This window comes from Mycetomoellerius zeteki, unplaced genomic scaffold (genome assembly GCF_001594055.1).
Source record: "Mycetomoellerius zeteki isolate Tzet28-1 unplaced genomic scaffold, Tzet1.0 scaffold94, whole genome shotgun sequence".
Lineage (NCBI taxonomy): Eukaryota > Metazoa > Arthropoda > Insecta > Hymenoptera > Formicidae > Mycetomoellerius > Mycetomoellerius zeteki.
In genome coordinates this window covers 1,463,725-1,480,227 of record NW_017257979.1, presented here as the reverse complement: position 1 = coordinate 1,480,227, position 16,503 = coordinate 1,463,725, and the positions used below count along the sequence as shown (strand labels likewise).

The 16,503-nt window shown below is 32.3% G+C and overlaps 1 protein-coding gene across 1 annotated transcript; it reads left to right on the top strand.

Annotated features, from left to right (window-relative positions):
• The first annotated feature begins 6,113 nt into the window (after positions 1–6,113).
• On the top strand, positions 6,114–16,414 carry Cyp4g15 (Cytochrome P450 4g15). The gene is made up of 8 exons (XM_018460412.1): positions 6,114–6,215; positions 7,764–7,998; positions 8,521–8,718; positions 14,336–14,588; positions 14,874–15,090; positions 15,164–15,352; positions 15,573–15,810; positions 16,029–16,414. Exons 2-8 carry the CDS (start codon positions 7,770–7,772, stop codon positions 16,391–16,393), a joined length of 1,689 nt encoding a protein of 562 aa, XP_018315914.1. The 5' UTR covers positions 6,114–6,215; positions 7,764–7,769; the 3' UTR covers positions 16,394–16,414.
• Positions 16,415–16,503: the final 89 nt, after the last annotated feature.

Here is a 16,503-nt window from a genome sequence, read left to right as displayed (position 1 = left end):
GAGTGTTTTTTCGAAAATTAGAAAATTGTATAATTAATATATAGAAATAAATTGCAATATACATATATCATATCTATCTTATAACGGAAAGCACATTTTAAATTCACTTTAAGCTCTCTAATATAATTCGTGTTAGAATTCACGTAAATTCTATTTACAGTTTTATGTAAAATATATATATTTAAAACTTGATCAGGACAGCCGTTATTGAGATCCGGCTCGCGTAAAAAAGCACGGTAGTGTCTCGCGCCATGCTTAGTGCCGAGATCCTACTATCTTTAGATATTAAAATGTATCATGATATAACAAACATACATTCAAGAAAATTTTCCAGTGCTTCTAACCTTACCCAGAAATTTTCCAATGCTTCTAACGTTACCTGGAAATGTTTCAGTGCTTCTAGCGTCACACGGAAATTCTTCATAAGCTTCGACAGAAATCAGTTGGATCCCATTATTAGATCCTTGATGTTGATAATTTTAAATATAATAATCTTATAAAAAATTTCAAACGTAATGGGCTAAATCATAAAATCATAATATTTTTAATTGGAGATTATGTGTCGAAAATACTGAGATATAAAATATTAAGATATACAATAATTTGATAATTATAAACAAATAAAATTATGTACAATTAATATACAATTCGCTGGATAATGTTTCAATGAACAATGTGATATTTACATTACACAGACTATAGTAATGCTAAAATAAAATGAGTTGTTTATCAAACTAATAACGTTTTTCATTGGCAGAACTTAGCGCACTTTAAAGCCGTTGTACATAAATTGACGTAAAGATGTATGTTTAATAAAAATATAGAAACGAATTAAACTGCAAAATCCTCAATATATTTTATCGTGCTACTTGATAAAATATACATTGGGTATTTTATCAGTTGAAATATACTACTTTTACATTCAAATTAGAGTAATGTGTAACAACTTTAATGTGTACTGGTATAACAGCTTTAATGTGCGCACCAATATTTGCCAAAAATAAAAAACGCTATAAAATCCTAATAAACGAGAATGAATTGAAATGGATTTAGATTTTTAGAAACACGCATTCGCAAACGTTAAAATAAATTCTTTCCAATCTGAATACATTTTTATTCATTTATTGTATGAAAGCACATTTCTATGCCTTTAATTTAAAATCTGCTTTTTTTGTGCGTCATAAATATTATTCAATTCAAAACTCTAAATAGAAAATGCTGTTTTTCAATAAATTTTGAATTTAGTTCAATAAAGTTTTTTTTTAATTGAATTCAATGAGACTTAAAATACGCATAAAAATTTAAATTCATTTTAATTCATTCTCGATCATTGAGACGTATTAAGCGCATAAAAAATTTTATTTGCAATTTTTCACATGTGTGTTTATAGGAAACTCCAAGATAAATAAATTTTATGGATAAGTAAATTCTAATTTAATAAAGTACTGTTATATAAAAAAAATTATATGAAATCAAATTCCGCAATTGCTGAATTGGGAATCGCGAATAATGTTATAAAAAATACGTTATAAAAAAGACCATGTACATCTTGCACAAAATTTGCAACATTCGCAACAGTTTTTACGCTATTATACTAATGCATGATATACTTTATATTATACAAGACAACTGGCAAAGAAAATGGATGAAGCCATATTCTTATCAAATGACATGTGAAGTCACCGAGTCGTGACCTGGACATCCGCCCAGGTCTGATAATTTGAATAAATCAAATAGTTTTTAACGTCGGTACAACCGGTGTGATGCACCGACGGGCCCTGGGATCCGCGGGCTCCCGCAGGCCCCGGTACGTAGTGAACATTTATGAATTTTTTTTAAATATATAATAGAATTATAATATAAGGAAAAATACATTTTAAATGTGGCACTCAAATATTTATTCGTAATAAACGAATTTTCCTTATATTTGTTTAGCTTTAAGCGAACATTTTCATATGAAAATACTCGCAATACTTCGGAATCGAAAATTGAAAGAACAAGAGAGGAACAAAATGTAATAGTTAACTAGTGCGTTCCACTTAAAGTTCGCATCGCTCGTGTACATCTAATATTTGATAACATGGATAAAACGATGCTCGCAAGGATTTATGGACACTTCATCTACCAGTTCATCGTCGACATTTGTTCGTAGTCGAAAAGATATGCAGTAATTGCTTTGAATCAATAGTAATGCCCAGACTCTTTCCACTTTGTCTTTGCACCAATGCCTTAAAAAAATACCACCGAATAAACATAAAGAAGCACCAACACGATTAAGTTAGATGTTGGACTAATACATATATATTGTATTTTTAAATAAATTTATCTAAATAATAAGACGCTTCTCTTTGTATTTAATTGAGAAATATAAATTGAAATGACTAAAAGAGACAAATTGAAATGACTAATTGAATAGACTAAAGGAGAGGATTATTAACCGTAGAGAGAACTAATTATGCATTATAACGAAATCCGTCGGGTATACAAAACGCGAGCACGTTTTATTTTTTAAATTAAAAAAACTGAATAAGGAAAGAAGAAGAGACAATATAGAACATTATATATACACTAAGTATATTATTATTTGTATTTTATTATCAAAAATTATCATTTGAAAGCCATATGCAAGATCTCCACAAGCTAGACTTGAATACAAAATTAATACAAAATTAATACTAATATATTTCTCAAAATTACGTAAAGAATACACGCCTGTAAAACTGTCTATTATAATATCTACACTGAGAAAAATGATGTTTTTTAATAACATTATTTTAATTGAAAAAATAATCTTATTGATTTAACAACAATATTAATGAAACAAATAAAATTTTATTAAAACAAGAGCATGACGTATTTGTTTCATTAATAGTGTGTTTCATTATTGTGTGTGTGAATTAACAAAATTATTTTTAATTAAAATAATACTGTTGATTAAACATCATTTTTTTCAGTGTACCTACCAGGGTTTATAATAGGAGTCATAGACGATGGTGGAGTCTTAAGTTGTAGAAAATTGACCTTTTATAATCGATTATTCTCCTTATATTTGACTATGATTGATCAATTTCCTACGATTTAAGACTCCACGACCGTTTAATAATTTCTATTTTTGGCCCCTTCATGGCCATGCATGTATAATGTCTAAGCAGAGTATGAAGAAGTAATTTCGATAGTTCTATGAAGCTAACAACACCAAATCAGCAGAATCAAATCAAACCTATCGAAATTTTTAGTACTCATTTTGCACTAAATTGTTAATGATAATTTTGTACCGTGTGCCATTTTGAAAAAAAATCGTGGTGCTCTGCTAGCTTAATATTAAGCTGACAGAATTTAAAATAAACTGACCAATTTAAAATAAAAGAGAAAAAAAATAATATCAGAAATCAATAGGATTGAATTTGTATTACTATTTTGTACTATCAAAAATAATTCTATATTATATATCATTTCCAAGAGAATAGTGGCGCTGCTAGTTTAATATTTAATATTTAACATGGCAGGACCATAAAAAAGCAACACTGGGATAAAAATTAATACAACTAAATTTGTACTAATTTGTACCTTTGAAAGTAAGTTAATATTTTACATTTCTTTTTTCTCCTTAAAATGACTTTATTAGTATATTATACTTGCAATCTATGAGGCATTCCACGTCAAACCGTGCACTTTTGAAACATTTTATTTCTTTTTTTTAAATTGCTAACACATTCCACGGATAACGGACACGTGTTTCGCGAAAAAACATGAGATTTTTTTGTGAAGTTATTGACGCAAGTTGTGGACATTCATAAAAAAACGTTGCTTATATGACTTTCAAATTTTTATATCGTTGAAACTATTAGTCGTACAAGAAAATGCAAAAGACCGATTTTAAAGATCTTAAATTATTTTATGGATGGGTTATTTTTAATTTATCATTTTCATATGAATAAATCATTTTCTATTTGTTTACAATTTTTATCAACATTTTTCATCAACTCACCAATTTAAAAATTTTGTAAAAATATCATATTCACATTTCAATTATGAAGTAATTCTGAAAATTTCAAAAATGGAACTCGAATTTTTTAACTATACAGTTCATTCGAGTTCCATTTTGAAATTTTCAGAGTTACTTCACATAATTGAAATAGGAACAAGTTGATGATGAAAAATGTTGATAAAAATTGTAAACAAATGGAAAATGATTTATTCATATGAAAATGATAAATTAAAAATAACCCATCCATAAAACAATTTAAGATCTTAAAAATCGGACTTTTAGTCTCGGAAAATTTTGCATTTTTTTTGTACGACTAATGGTTTCGATGACATAATAATTTGAATGTTGTCGCATGAGCGACGTTTTTTGTGAATTTCTGCAACTTACAATAACTTCACAAAAAACAATCTCACGTTTTTTTCGCGGAACACAAATCTCATATTTTTATCTGTAAAATATATTAGCAAATTGACAAAAAAATAAATAAAATAATGTTTTAAAAGTGCACGGTTTGACGTAAAATGCTTCATAGATTGTAAGTATATACTGATCAAGTCATTTTAAGGAGAAAACATGTAAAATATCAATTTATTTTCAATGGTAGAGGAAAGTCGCCGATATTGATATAGGTCTCCTAAAGTGACACCCTCTTATTTCTCAGACACTAACTATTGCACTTTATTAATACTAATAAAATCATGATCTGTTTAGCTAATTAAAGAAGTACGAACTCATAATTCGTATATTTGTGGCTTGTTTCTATATCAAATTAGCTAAAAACGAATTCTACGAATGCAAAAATAAAATTCTTACAATTTCTTTTGCAAATTGCGTGGTTTAAATAATAGTGACTATATTATTGATAATATTACGTCATTTTAAATGCTTGTAGTTTCCTTTGTATCTTGCAGAATAGCATAAAATAAATATGCATATAATTCAATAAAAATGTTTTATAACGAAGTGAAAAGATTCTAGGAAATCTTATATACATTCACTTGTAGGTACTTTATACAGGTAATGCTTGTAAAATAAAAAGAATATGAATACACATAGCGTTACTGCCTACTGTGTTTTGGAGCCCATTTTGTCAGACGCTCATTTTTGCTTACCTTATGAAAAAAATTATTTATTGCAAAATTGTAAACAGTATTATAAAAACTGCTTATACTGTCTGATAGAAGACACTTTTCAGTTTGTACTTACGTTTTTAAAGTTTTATTTTTATTTTTTGTTTAAGAAATATTGTCCAAAAACAAAGTGATATGTCGGTATCGGCGACTTTCTTCTACAAATTATAGTACAAATTCAGTTACGTTAATTTTTGCTCTTGTGTTGTATTTTTTTATAGTTCTACCAGCTTAAATATTAAACTAGCAGCACCACTGTTTTCTTGGAAATGACATATAATATAGAATTGTTTTTGGTAGTACAAAATAGTACAAATTCAATCCTATTGATTTCTGATATTATTTTTCCTTTTTTTTATTATTTTGAATTGGTCCTGCCAACTTAATATTAAGCTAGCACCGCCACGATTTTTTTCGAAATGGCACACAATTATCATTAATAGTACAATTTAATACAAAATGAGTACTAAAAATTCCGATAAATCTGATTTGATTCTACTGATTTAGTCCTGTTATATCGATGGCCACCCTCAAAATGCAACGCAAACTATACAAGATATCGTAGTATTCTACAACCCTCTTCTCACCTATTCCATAATCGCTCCTCTTCTTTCATGATAATTTTCTTTTAGGATGAGTCACTGTTGAGTGACAAAAAATGCTTCAAGTCGCGATCGAAAACACAATGAAAAATTTAAATAAGCATAATCATTGAGTGGAGAGAATGTTATTTACCTTTCGTTTCTAATCGAACAAAATGATAAAGCGATGACTTTTAAAAGTTTTTTTTTTCATGTAAATTGTTTTACATTGTCTTGGCATTTTATGCTTTGCATCAGAAGTTCACGCTTCATAATAAAGTCTAATTGTATATAAGCGTATTTTAATTAACTGTGTAGATGATTTGGTGGAAAAAGGCAAAAGGGGGATGAAAGATTTATTTTTAGATGTCATCGGCGGTTTATTAGCATCTAGTCGGCGGTGATGGTGGTGGTCGAAAGCACCGCTTATAAACGACTGCGGATAGACAAGCAGATCAGTTCGATGTTGGTTCAGCGAAAAGATTCGATCGTATATTCGTGAACAGCACACATAAGGTGGGTGTTAGAAGAAAAGATGAAGAGAATTAAACCGAAAAAAGGAAACAATCCAGTTCTCGAAATGACCAATCATTGGATTAAGCAGACTTCTAATAAAATATATTTTGCTTGATTTTTTCGTGCTTGTGATAACATAGTGGGACTGCAGGATATATCAATTTTCTCAAGCCACGAAGGACTTAAAGTCCTAGTGCCTTAATATAGTAAACCCGTCTAACGACACATATTATTTATCGCGATTGCAGAAAAAAGTAATACTTAATTTCGAAACGACTTTCGAACACGTGAAAAGTTTGTCGTCAAGTTTTAGGGAGAGGAAAGAGGGTGATTTTTTCTTCAGACCAGTTTGTTCTGTCGATTTTTCATGTCTCTATTTTATCTTTAAAACGCTCTCTCAACGCGCAAAATTCGAGAAGTTTGAATTGCGAATCGACAAGATAACAGGTGGTTGAAATCCCCCGATTATTATTTTTAATCTTTGACTGCCGCAAAGATTTTTGTTCTTTGACGTCACACTATTATTTTGTGCCTAACTTTTATCAAATAAGTGTAAATTGTATATGACTAAAATTTGATAATTTTAAAAATATTTGTGGATGTTTGATCTGTGTGCAAAAATAGATACACGCAGCATTGAGATACATATCATCCTGCGCCGTGTATATGAATGTAAATATACACATATTTATCGTCCGTCATGAATTCGTAAGAAATGAGTTTTTCTAATATAATTTTAAGTAAAATTCTCACATTAAAATAAATCACACACAATAAAATATATTATTTAAATAAAAATTTTCGGCTGAATTAATAGGCCTTTTCGGAATTCCAACACGGAAAAAAAAAGTAGCTGTCGTAAAAACTATGGGGTAACTAAATGATAGGTGTAAAATATGGACAGCTAAAATATAGGTATTATAGTTAATGTCTTAGCTGTGATATCTATATTATAGCAGCAACAGCAAACTATTTCGCTGTAGTTTATAGTTACGTTAAATTTATAATTACGGCAACAAATATATTATAACAAACTAAGATTAACTGCGGCAGAGAAAATCTTTTTTTCTGTGCAATATATACTATATAAAATCAATGTAAAGTATTCTCGGTTTACATACAAATAGTAGTAAGTAGGAAATGTGTCAAAATATTACCCGCAACCTGAACAACTTATAGGTGTGTCTAATTTGGACTGGATACTTTCTAATTTCTGCTTTGGAGTGGAATCTCAATCTGAAGAATGAAAATTGAGCCAGTCTTGAAAAAGAGTGGATCAATTTTCATTTTAAAAGTGAGGTTTCATTCTTCAGAGTGACTATTCATTCTCGAAGTTTTAGAGAGTACGCGATTCATGCCTACAGTTCTCATACTAAAGATCAGTCCGATTCGTTAACCCGCTAACGACATTGATATATATGACAGTCAAAATGTTGATCATGCATCTATCCTGACTCCGTGGTGTTTCTGATTTTTCCTTTTTTCTGCAGCATTTCGTGTTTTGAAAGACGTTAATTAAACGATTTAATCAAACATCCTTCTTTTTAGGAAATCATGTCAGCGGCTGAACCGGAAATGATAGCTGGGTCCGTTGCCGCCGCGGCGTCTAATGGTCTATCATCGTCTGCCATTTTCCTGTCTCTCTTGATACCGGCTTTGGTTCTATACTACATCTACTTTAGGATTTCACGCCGCCATATGATCGAGCTGGCGGAAAAAATCCCGGGTCCGGAAGGCCTGCCGTTGTTTGGAAACGCACTATTGCTCCTAGGAAATTCGGACAGTAAGGCGATAATATAAAGATATAATAACGGAGCACAAACATATATAAAATTCATATCTTAATTCGGTTATTTAATTCAACTCAGGTTATTTAATCAATCCTTTGATCTCAATATTGGTTCATCTCAAAACTATTCTGATTTTGAGATACTTACATCAACCTAAAAGTTAAACAACTTTACATTTTGTGCTGAGTAATTTTTTAAATGATTTCCTCATTCTTGCTATAATCGAGAGTAGCAAAGGAAGTTCTCATGAGTAAAAGCAGTTTAGATCGCGTTAATAGATCGCGAACATTCCAGATCGTACAACTAACACCATTAATTCCAACGTTCGCCATAATTTCGAGATTGGATTAGAAGTTAATTTGACGATTACGTATTTTCTGTGTATCTTTCGTGTTACCTATTATTAAGCAGCATTGATTAGGTAGCTTAGATTGGACAACCGAGTGAATTTGCACCGCGCAACTAACACGTTCATGTAACTTCCGATTACGCATCCCTGTGTCTCTGTGTTGCAGCCATATTCCGTACCTTATACAGGAAGTCCTTCGAGTTCGACCAGATTATTAAACTCTGGCTCGGACCAAAGCTGCTGATTTTTCTTATGGATCCGCGTGATGTCGAAATCATCTTGTCTAGCCATGTCTACATTGACAAGTCTACTGAATACCGGTTTTTCCAGCCCTGGCTCGGAAATGGTCTCCTCATCTCTACTGGTGCGTATTAACTACTTCCTATCGATATCTCAGAGCTCGTCGTTAATGGCAAAATAAATTTTCCACACGCGTAGAATATGCTATCCTCAAGCTAGTAATTTTCATTTAACTATCGTTAAAGTGTTATTAACTCTCATCAGAAGAACGGGGTAAGAAGAGAGATATAACAGTGAAAAAGATCTTACGCAAAGTCAATCGAAAGTTATAAATGCGTAAATACCTATTGCCTTATTAACATGCTTCTGAAAACCTGTCTTTGCGTAATGTATAACATGACAATGATAAATAACTCTTTTTTGTGCGAGAAAAGCAATAAACAACTAGAGAATGTTCCGCATATTTTTTTTCCATCGTTTTGCGCTTGAATGTTACGTTCGGAAAATGGGTATCTCTTAATGCCGCTCAGTTTATTCGTATAATAATTAAAAATTTCGTGTAATAAAAAATTTTGAAATATACGTATTATACAGGGTGTTTCCAAATTAAATGGCAAAACTTCGGGAGCGTGTAGAGGAGTAAAAAACTAAGAAAAAAAGTCCTATAGACATATGCTCCTTTTTGCTTTGTTTCGCAGGAAATCACGAAAAAAGAAAAAAATATATTTAATTTATTATTTTAATTATTTTATTTATAAACTTTTTAATGAAGATTTTGTTCGAAATGTGCACCTCTTGCAGCAATACAAGCATTGCATCTGTCAAACACGGCTCTTGTAGCAGCCAGGCACTGTTCTTGCGATATTCTGTTCGCTGCAGCTACGATACGATTTCTCAAATGTTGCTCTGATTGAATAGGCGAAGAATAAACTTCTTGCTTCAGAGTACCCCATGCATAGAAATCTAATGGCGTTAAGTCGGGCGAACGAGTTGCCCAATGTACTGCTCCTCCACGTCCAATCCATCGTTGTGGGAATTTTCTATCTAACCAGGTTCTAGCGACTCTGCTGTAATGAGCAGGGCATCCATCTAATTGAAACCACATTTCAGTACGTTGTTGTAATGGGATGTTTTCTAAATAGTCAGAAAATTCATTCTCCAAGAAATTTAGAAAACGGTCCCCATTTAATCTTGCAGGTAAAAAAAACATTTTTTTTCGATTTCTCTGAAACGGAGCAAAAACGAGCATATGTCTATAGGACTTTTTTTCTTAGTTTTTTACTCCTCTACACGCTCCCGAAGTTTTGCGATTTAATTTGGAAACACCCTGTATTGTAAAACAACAAAACAATTATATATTTATAAGATTACATCTTGATGAAATTTTACGTAGCTCCATTGTAAGTGTTAGCAATTTCCACTATTCAAACTTAATTTATTTCAAGTAATTCTGAGATTAAATTTAAATCATTCATCTACAATTGAATTTCAACTAAATGTCTTGTCTTTTTTCCTCTTATTATTTCTCTTTCCGAATTTTTCGGATGAGGACCATCAATTTTTAGTTTATTGAGAAAAAGACACTTAAAAACTTATTAATGAGATACTAAAATTTGTGAGATATAATGTTTACTGAAAAAAAATCCTTATTTAAATACGGTGAAATTAAATTTTATTTGTAGCAAATAAATTATTTATTTTATGTTTTTTTTTTACAATTAATGAGATACATTTTACAAAAATGTATGTTCAAAAATTTTTTCACTTACGTATCATTTTTATTCTTGTTTAACATTGGGGGATAAAAACAAAGGTAAAAAGAGACATGGATGCACTCGGTTGAACGCAATCCTCAAAACAGGTTTCACTCTGTCGTCGTGAACGAACAAAAACTTAAGAAATGCAGAATGCGCGCAGACTCGATGCAACAACGATCGTCGACTATACGCCAACTTTTATCGCCGACTTTCTCGGTATCGCAAGTGAAGGTCCTTTTTCTCATTGACGGAACTCTCTCACCGAGGCGTAACAGCGCACAGCGTACACGTAACACGCGTGCTACCGCCTCGGTTAATTCACGCGCCTCGTCATGACATCCGGTAAAGGCGTCATGCATACCACGCATCTCTTTTCTTTCTTTTCTTCCTCTTCCCTTTTCCTCCTAGATCACTTCGCGCGAGTTTGTTTAACGGCTAGTTATATAACGATCACATAATTCAGATGTTATCGTACGGCTTCTCGTAATTGCACTTGCCTAGATCATGTGCGCGATCGAGTTTTGCAATTCGGTGAAGTGAGAGAGCAACTAGAGAAAGTAAGAATTGATCGAATAAAACAAAAGGTCAAATAAATGAAATGTTTCTTTATACATTAAAATTAATATCTACTCTTGCACAAATATAATTCAAGAAAGATAAGCGATGAATACAAGACGTTCTTGTTGAATTCGACGATTACGAAACAGGATATCTAATTTATCTATAATTTAAGAAACAGGTTTATTAACAAGCTAATATATTTAGTACGCATGAAATTGCAGACAACGCGTTTAAATAAATGCTCAGCGAATCATTATCTCCTTTTTTTACAGTATCGAGAAAGTCGACGATAAAAGTTGGCGCGTAGTCGACGATCGTTGTTACATCAAATTGTTACGCACGTACATGCATTTTATTTCAAAAAGGACGATTTTGTTGAAAATATTTAAAACTTTAGCTAGAGGTAGATCTGAAAATAATTTTGTTAGACCGTTATAATAATTATATAGGAGACTCAAGCGAATTGCTGAAATATCAAAACTTTACAATATTACTCGTTAGACTTGAGAGTTTCTTGAAATTATTTTGATAATCCAACAAAATTATTTTCAGATTTGTATTTAACTAAATTTTTAGATGCTTATATTTAAAACTGTCTAAAGTACAATTCTAAAATGTATATAAAGTAAATAAACCATTGCCAGTGAAATGTCATAAACCAATCACAGAACATATTAGCTTATCTTAAGATATTACTTAAAATAATTATTTAAACTTGTAGTGAGAACAGACTTTGTTCAGTATTCATAGTTGGTTTTTATATTTAAGACTGTTTAATACAGTCTTAAAATGTATCTTAAATACAATCTTAAATATAATCATAAACCAGTTACAAAGCTATATTATCTTGAAGTTACTTTAGATAAAGAAGTGTCAAAGTTAGATATTAGACTAACACATATATATATATATACTTATATATTTTTAAAAATCAATTTATCTCAGAAATTACTGCGCGCTGATCATTTTCAGTTTTTTAATACAATCAATGTGAAATATTAATAATTTCCTTAACCCTTTGAGTCACGCAATTAAAAAAAGGAAAAGATTAATCTCTGAAAAATATATAGAATTATAGGTTTTTTAGGTCACTGAAATCAAATCTTTTATCAGATCCTAAAAAAATTAAAATTCAAGATGGCGAGCACAATATAGCGGCTTAAAAAAGCAAATTAATTCTTAATTTTCACTACAATTCGTATTCTATCCTGAAAAATCCGTAAATAAGGTTTTCTGAAGTAATTGAATATAAATCCAACCAATGAATTTATAAAAAATTGAAATACAATTTATAAAAAAATGTTGAAATACAATTTATAAAACAAACGTAAGAATATTGAAATAAAATTTATAAAACAAACCGAATGCATATTCGTAATCAGCGACCTCAAAAATATAAATATAATTTTTAAAAATGAGTATATTCATAGGGGCTTTTTTCACAACTGAATTTAAAAAAAGCGTTTTTTTCCGCGTTAAAATGTTTATAACAAAAAAAAAATAGAAAAATCAGAAGTCAAAATTAAATATTAATATAGCGATTAATGAAAAAAGAATCATTAATTTCGGTGAAATCTTCGAAATACGTCTAGAAAAGAAGAGCCAAAAGGTATAATACATATGTGACTCAAAGCATTAAATTTAATCAAATCTTTGATTTGATGCTATTAGCATTTGAAAAAAACTTATTGCAAAAAATATCACCTCGGCCTTTGTATCTAATTTATTTATAGTCTTAAAATAAGAACTGAAATATGATGAATACCGGCTTATGAATATTAATAGACTCTTTATTTGATTATAATAATAACGAATCTTTTGATTTACTATCTTTTTACAGTTGTAACCGTAACTGTAAGATCAATAGATTTGTTCCATATGCATTTTTTTATGTAACAGCAAAATACAAGCAATCTCGTTATGCGATTTCGATATATAACACGAGAAATAATTTTTAACTCAAAAATCATTTATTGATATCATAATGATTTTTTAGTTAAAAATTATTATCATATCAAGAATTCATCAATTCATCACAAAAATTATCATCAAAAGTGTATCAAATGATATCATTATGATTTTTTTCGAAAAATGATTTTAATTTAATGTTATTTTGATCCTATTACGATTTTGTTCTACCTGGGGAGTCGACGCCTATGCGCGTGGCATGTGTCGCACGAGACACAACGTACTTGTATTTAGAAAAGGCAACGCGGGGGAGAGAGGGATGGAGAGTGAAATGCAATCAGTCCGAGTAATCCACGGGACGCAAAACAGGAAGGAAATTTGCACGCGCGACGGTGCTTTCTCTCCCTAGCTCCGTTTCCCCGCACATATGCGCGCATCGCAGTCTTTCCTCGCGTTGCACAATTACGACGATCTCTGTTTCTCCAGGTTTGTTCTTTGTCGCTGCACTAGACTGCACTTTCTATCTTGCTTTCGCCAAACTTCAAATATATGCACAGAAAGGACGGTTTTGTTGAGGCAAAAAATTAAAAAAAAATTAAAACTTCAATTATAGATACAAATCTAAAAATAATTTTGTTGGATAATTATTAGGATAATTACGTAAAACTCTCAAACTGATTGCTGAAATGTCAAAACTTTTTGCAACATTGCTCATCATGTTTGAGATTCTTATGTAATTATTTTGAGTTCAATAATATTATTTTCAGATCCAGCTAAATTTTTAGATACTTCAGCAAAGTCATTCTTTCTGAGTGTCTGTTTCAGTTCAAGTACTAAATAGTAAGTGTACTCTAATATGTACAGTCATAAAGTATAGATCTTCTGTCTCTCCCACGTGTTGTAATGATTATCTTGCTCTTTCTCTCACTCCCCCCGACTCTTTCTCCCACGCTCATTCTTCTTCCTACTTCCGCGTGTTCAATAGAAAGTCTTCAAACACGAGCACCGAATACAACAGGGATGGGGAGGGGGGTGGAAATTTACGTTAAATTTACATACATCTCCGTGAAATATAACTCTTTCTCTTTCTTTTCTTCGGATTTTGTTCCACTGCGTTCTATTAATATCATTGATGTAACATCGGTTAATACAAATTGTCAGTCCAATTTTTATATGTTTTATCACATGTGTCCGTCACAATAGAATTTTTATATTATAACAAGTATAATAAAAGATTGCACTAATATAATTAGAAACAAAAATTATTAATTAAATGCAATCTTTAGTAAAAACACCACAGGTGATCGTTCACGTAAAAAAAATGAAATGATTACTTTTGGGTTAATAATGTATTCTAATTCGTCTCACGATCATGGCAATTCGTTAAAAATATTCAGGATGAATCACTTTAGATTCGATCGCAGCAAAGAAATGGGGAATACTGTTATATTACAAACTTCTTTGATTAAATAATTTATAAAAAAACAAATGGATAATAAGTGATCTATTACATAGGTTCGAAATGGCGCGCCCATCGCAAATTAATCGCGCCGACGTTTCACTTAAACATACTCAAGAGTTTCATCGATCTCTTTAACGCCAATTCGCGTGCGGTGGTGGAACGAATGCGTAAGGAAGGCAACAAGGAATTCGACTGCCACGATTACATGTCCGAGTGCACCGTCGAGATCCTTCTCGAGACCGCCATGGGTGTTTCCAAGACCACGCAAGACCGAAGCGGCTTCGAATATGCCATGGCTGTTATGAAGTAAGTATCCAATATGCAAATTCCAGATTTGGAAACTGAGAAAGAAAGACATCGGGAGTTGTTTTATATTCAGTTTATCTTTAATCGATTTTAATTGGAAATTCTCTGATCAACTGTTCTCAGATCCGACTTTTTCCTGTGGCTAAAATATCTTGAATTTATAACACTATCAACAAGTTTCCATGTTATAAAATTTTTATGCAATTTTTATCCCTTGAAATGTTTGAATATTTTCATGTTGAAGAAATATATAAGATATCTCGTTATTGCCTTATCATTTACTAGGATGTGCGACATTCTCCATCTGCGTCACACAAAAATCTGGCTCAGACCGGACTGGCTGTTCAATCTTACGAAATACGGAAAAGATCAGATCCGTTTGTTAAAGATCATTCACGGGCTCACAAAGAAAGTTATTGCACGCAAGAAGCAGGAATTCAAGAACGGCAAACACAATGTTATCGAAGAATATACGCAAAATAGCAACGACAAGACCACCAAAGTAGACAATTTTCAAATTAGATAATTTTCAGAAAGAGCTGCATTAAGCTATTAACACATAATATATTCCTTAGAGCACATCTGTGGAAGGACTTTCCTTCGGACAGGCGGCTGGTTTAAAAGATGACCTCGATGTAGAAGATAATGACGTTGGTGAGAAAAAGAGGCAAGCTTTCCTCGATTTGTTGATAGAGGCCGGTCAGAACGGTTCTATCCTGACAGACGAAGAAGTCAAGGAACAGGTCGACACTATTATGTTCGAGGTAGACGTCGCGAAATGTGACTGAGGCTGATATTCATAGTCAATTCTTATATTTAAAACTGTCTTAAGATATTATGAATCGATCAGAGAGCCGCATTATAATCCTAAGATATTACTTAAGACGATCTTGAAATAAGAACAGACTATAAATACTAGCTTGACTACTTTGAGAGGATCGATTCTAATTAATAAGTCGTCTGTTCTGTCATTCATTTTCATAGGGACATGACACGACCGCGGCTGCATCCAGCTTCTTCTTGTCGATAATGGGCTGTCATTCGGACATTCAAGAAAAAGTTATCCAAGAACTCGACGAGATCTTTGGCGACAGTGACAGACCTGCGACCTTCCAGGACACACTGGAGATGAAATACCTCGAGCGATGCCTCATGGAGACTCTTCGCATGTATCCACCTGTGCCCGTCATTGCGCGTGACATCAAAACTGACTTGAAACTCGGTGAGTTCTTAAAACTGAGATGTCTACATGAAAAGAAGGCCCGTTCTTTTTATGTATATAATTCCCAAACTTTGATATTCGAGAAATTGGCATTGCTCCGGACAAATTGAACGCCATGCGAATATTATACAAGTCATTGCCAACATTAGTGCATTACCAACTTCTTTGATTAAATAATTTGTTGCAATTCTCAAAAAATTATACGATTGCCGTTTCAGCATCGGGAGACTATACGATCCCAGCTGGGAGCACGGTGATAGTAACGACCTTCAAGATGCACCGGCAGCCACACATCTATCCGAATCCGGAAGTTTTCGACCCCGATAACTTCTTGCCGGAAAAGACCGCCAATCGGCATTATTACGCTTTCGTGCCGTTCTCGGCTGGACCTCGTTCCTGCGTGGGTCGCAAATACGCTATGCTGAAGCTGAAGATCATCCTGTCTACGATCATGAGGAACTACCGCATCAAGTCAGATATCAAAGAGTCCGATTTCAGACTTCAGGCTGACATTATTCTCAAGCGCACGGAGGGCTTCAAGATCAAATTGGTGCCGAGGAAGCAGGCAGCCGCCACCGCTTAAAACGGCATCTCTTTATTCAGCGTAGTTGGGTAGAGGATTTAGAGGAGCACGAAGACGAGGAAGTGAGCTGCGAATTTCGGGAGCCTCGATCTCGCGGTGACCTTTTCGAG

Excerpts from the sequence above, each read along its gene's own strand:
- Cyp4g15 (XM_018460412.1), top strand. The coding sequence starts at position 7,770 with ATGTCAGCGGCTGAACCGGAAATGATAGCTGGGTCCGTTGCCGCCGCG. Across the intron at positions 8,719-14,335 it reads TGGTCTCCTCATCTCTACTG|GTTCGAAATGGCGCGCCCAT; the intron begins GTGCGTATTAAC and ends TCTATTACATAG. Across the intron at positions 14,589-14,873 it reads TATGCCATGGCTGTTATGAA|GATGTGCGACATTCTCCATC; the intron begins GTAAGTATCCAA and ends ATCATTTACTAG.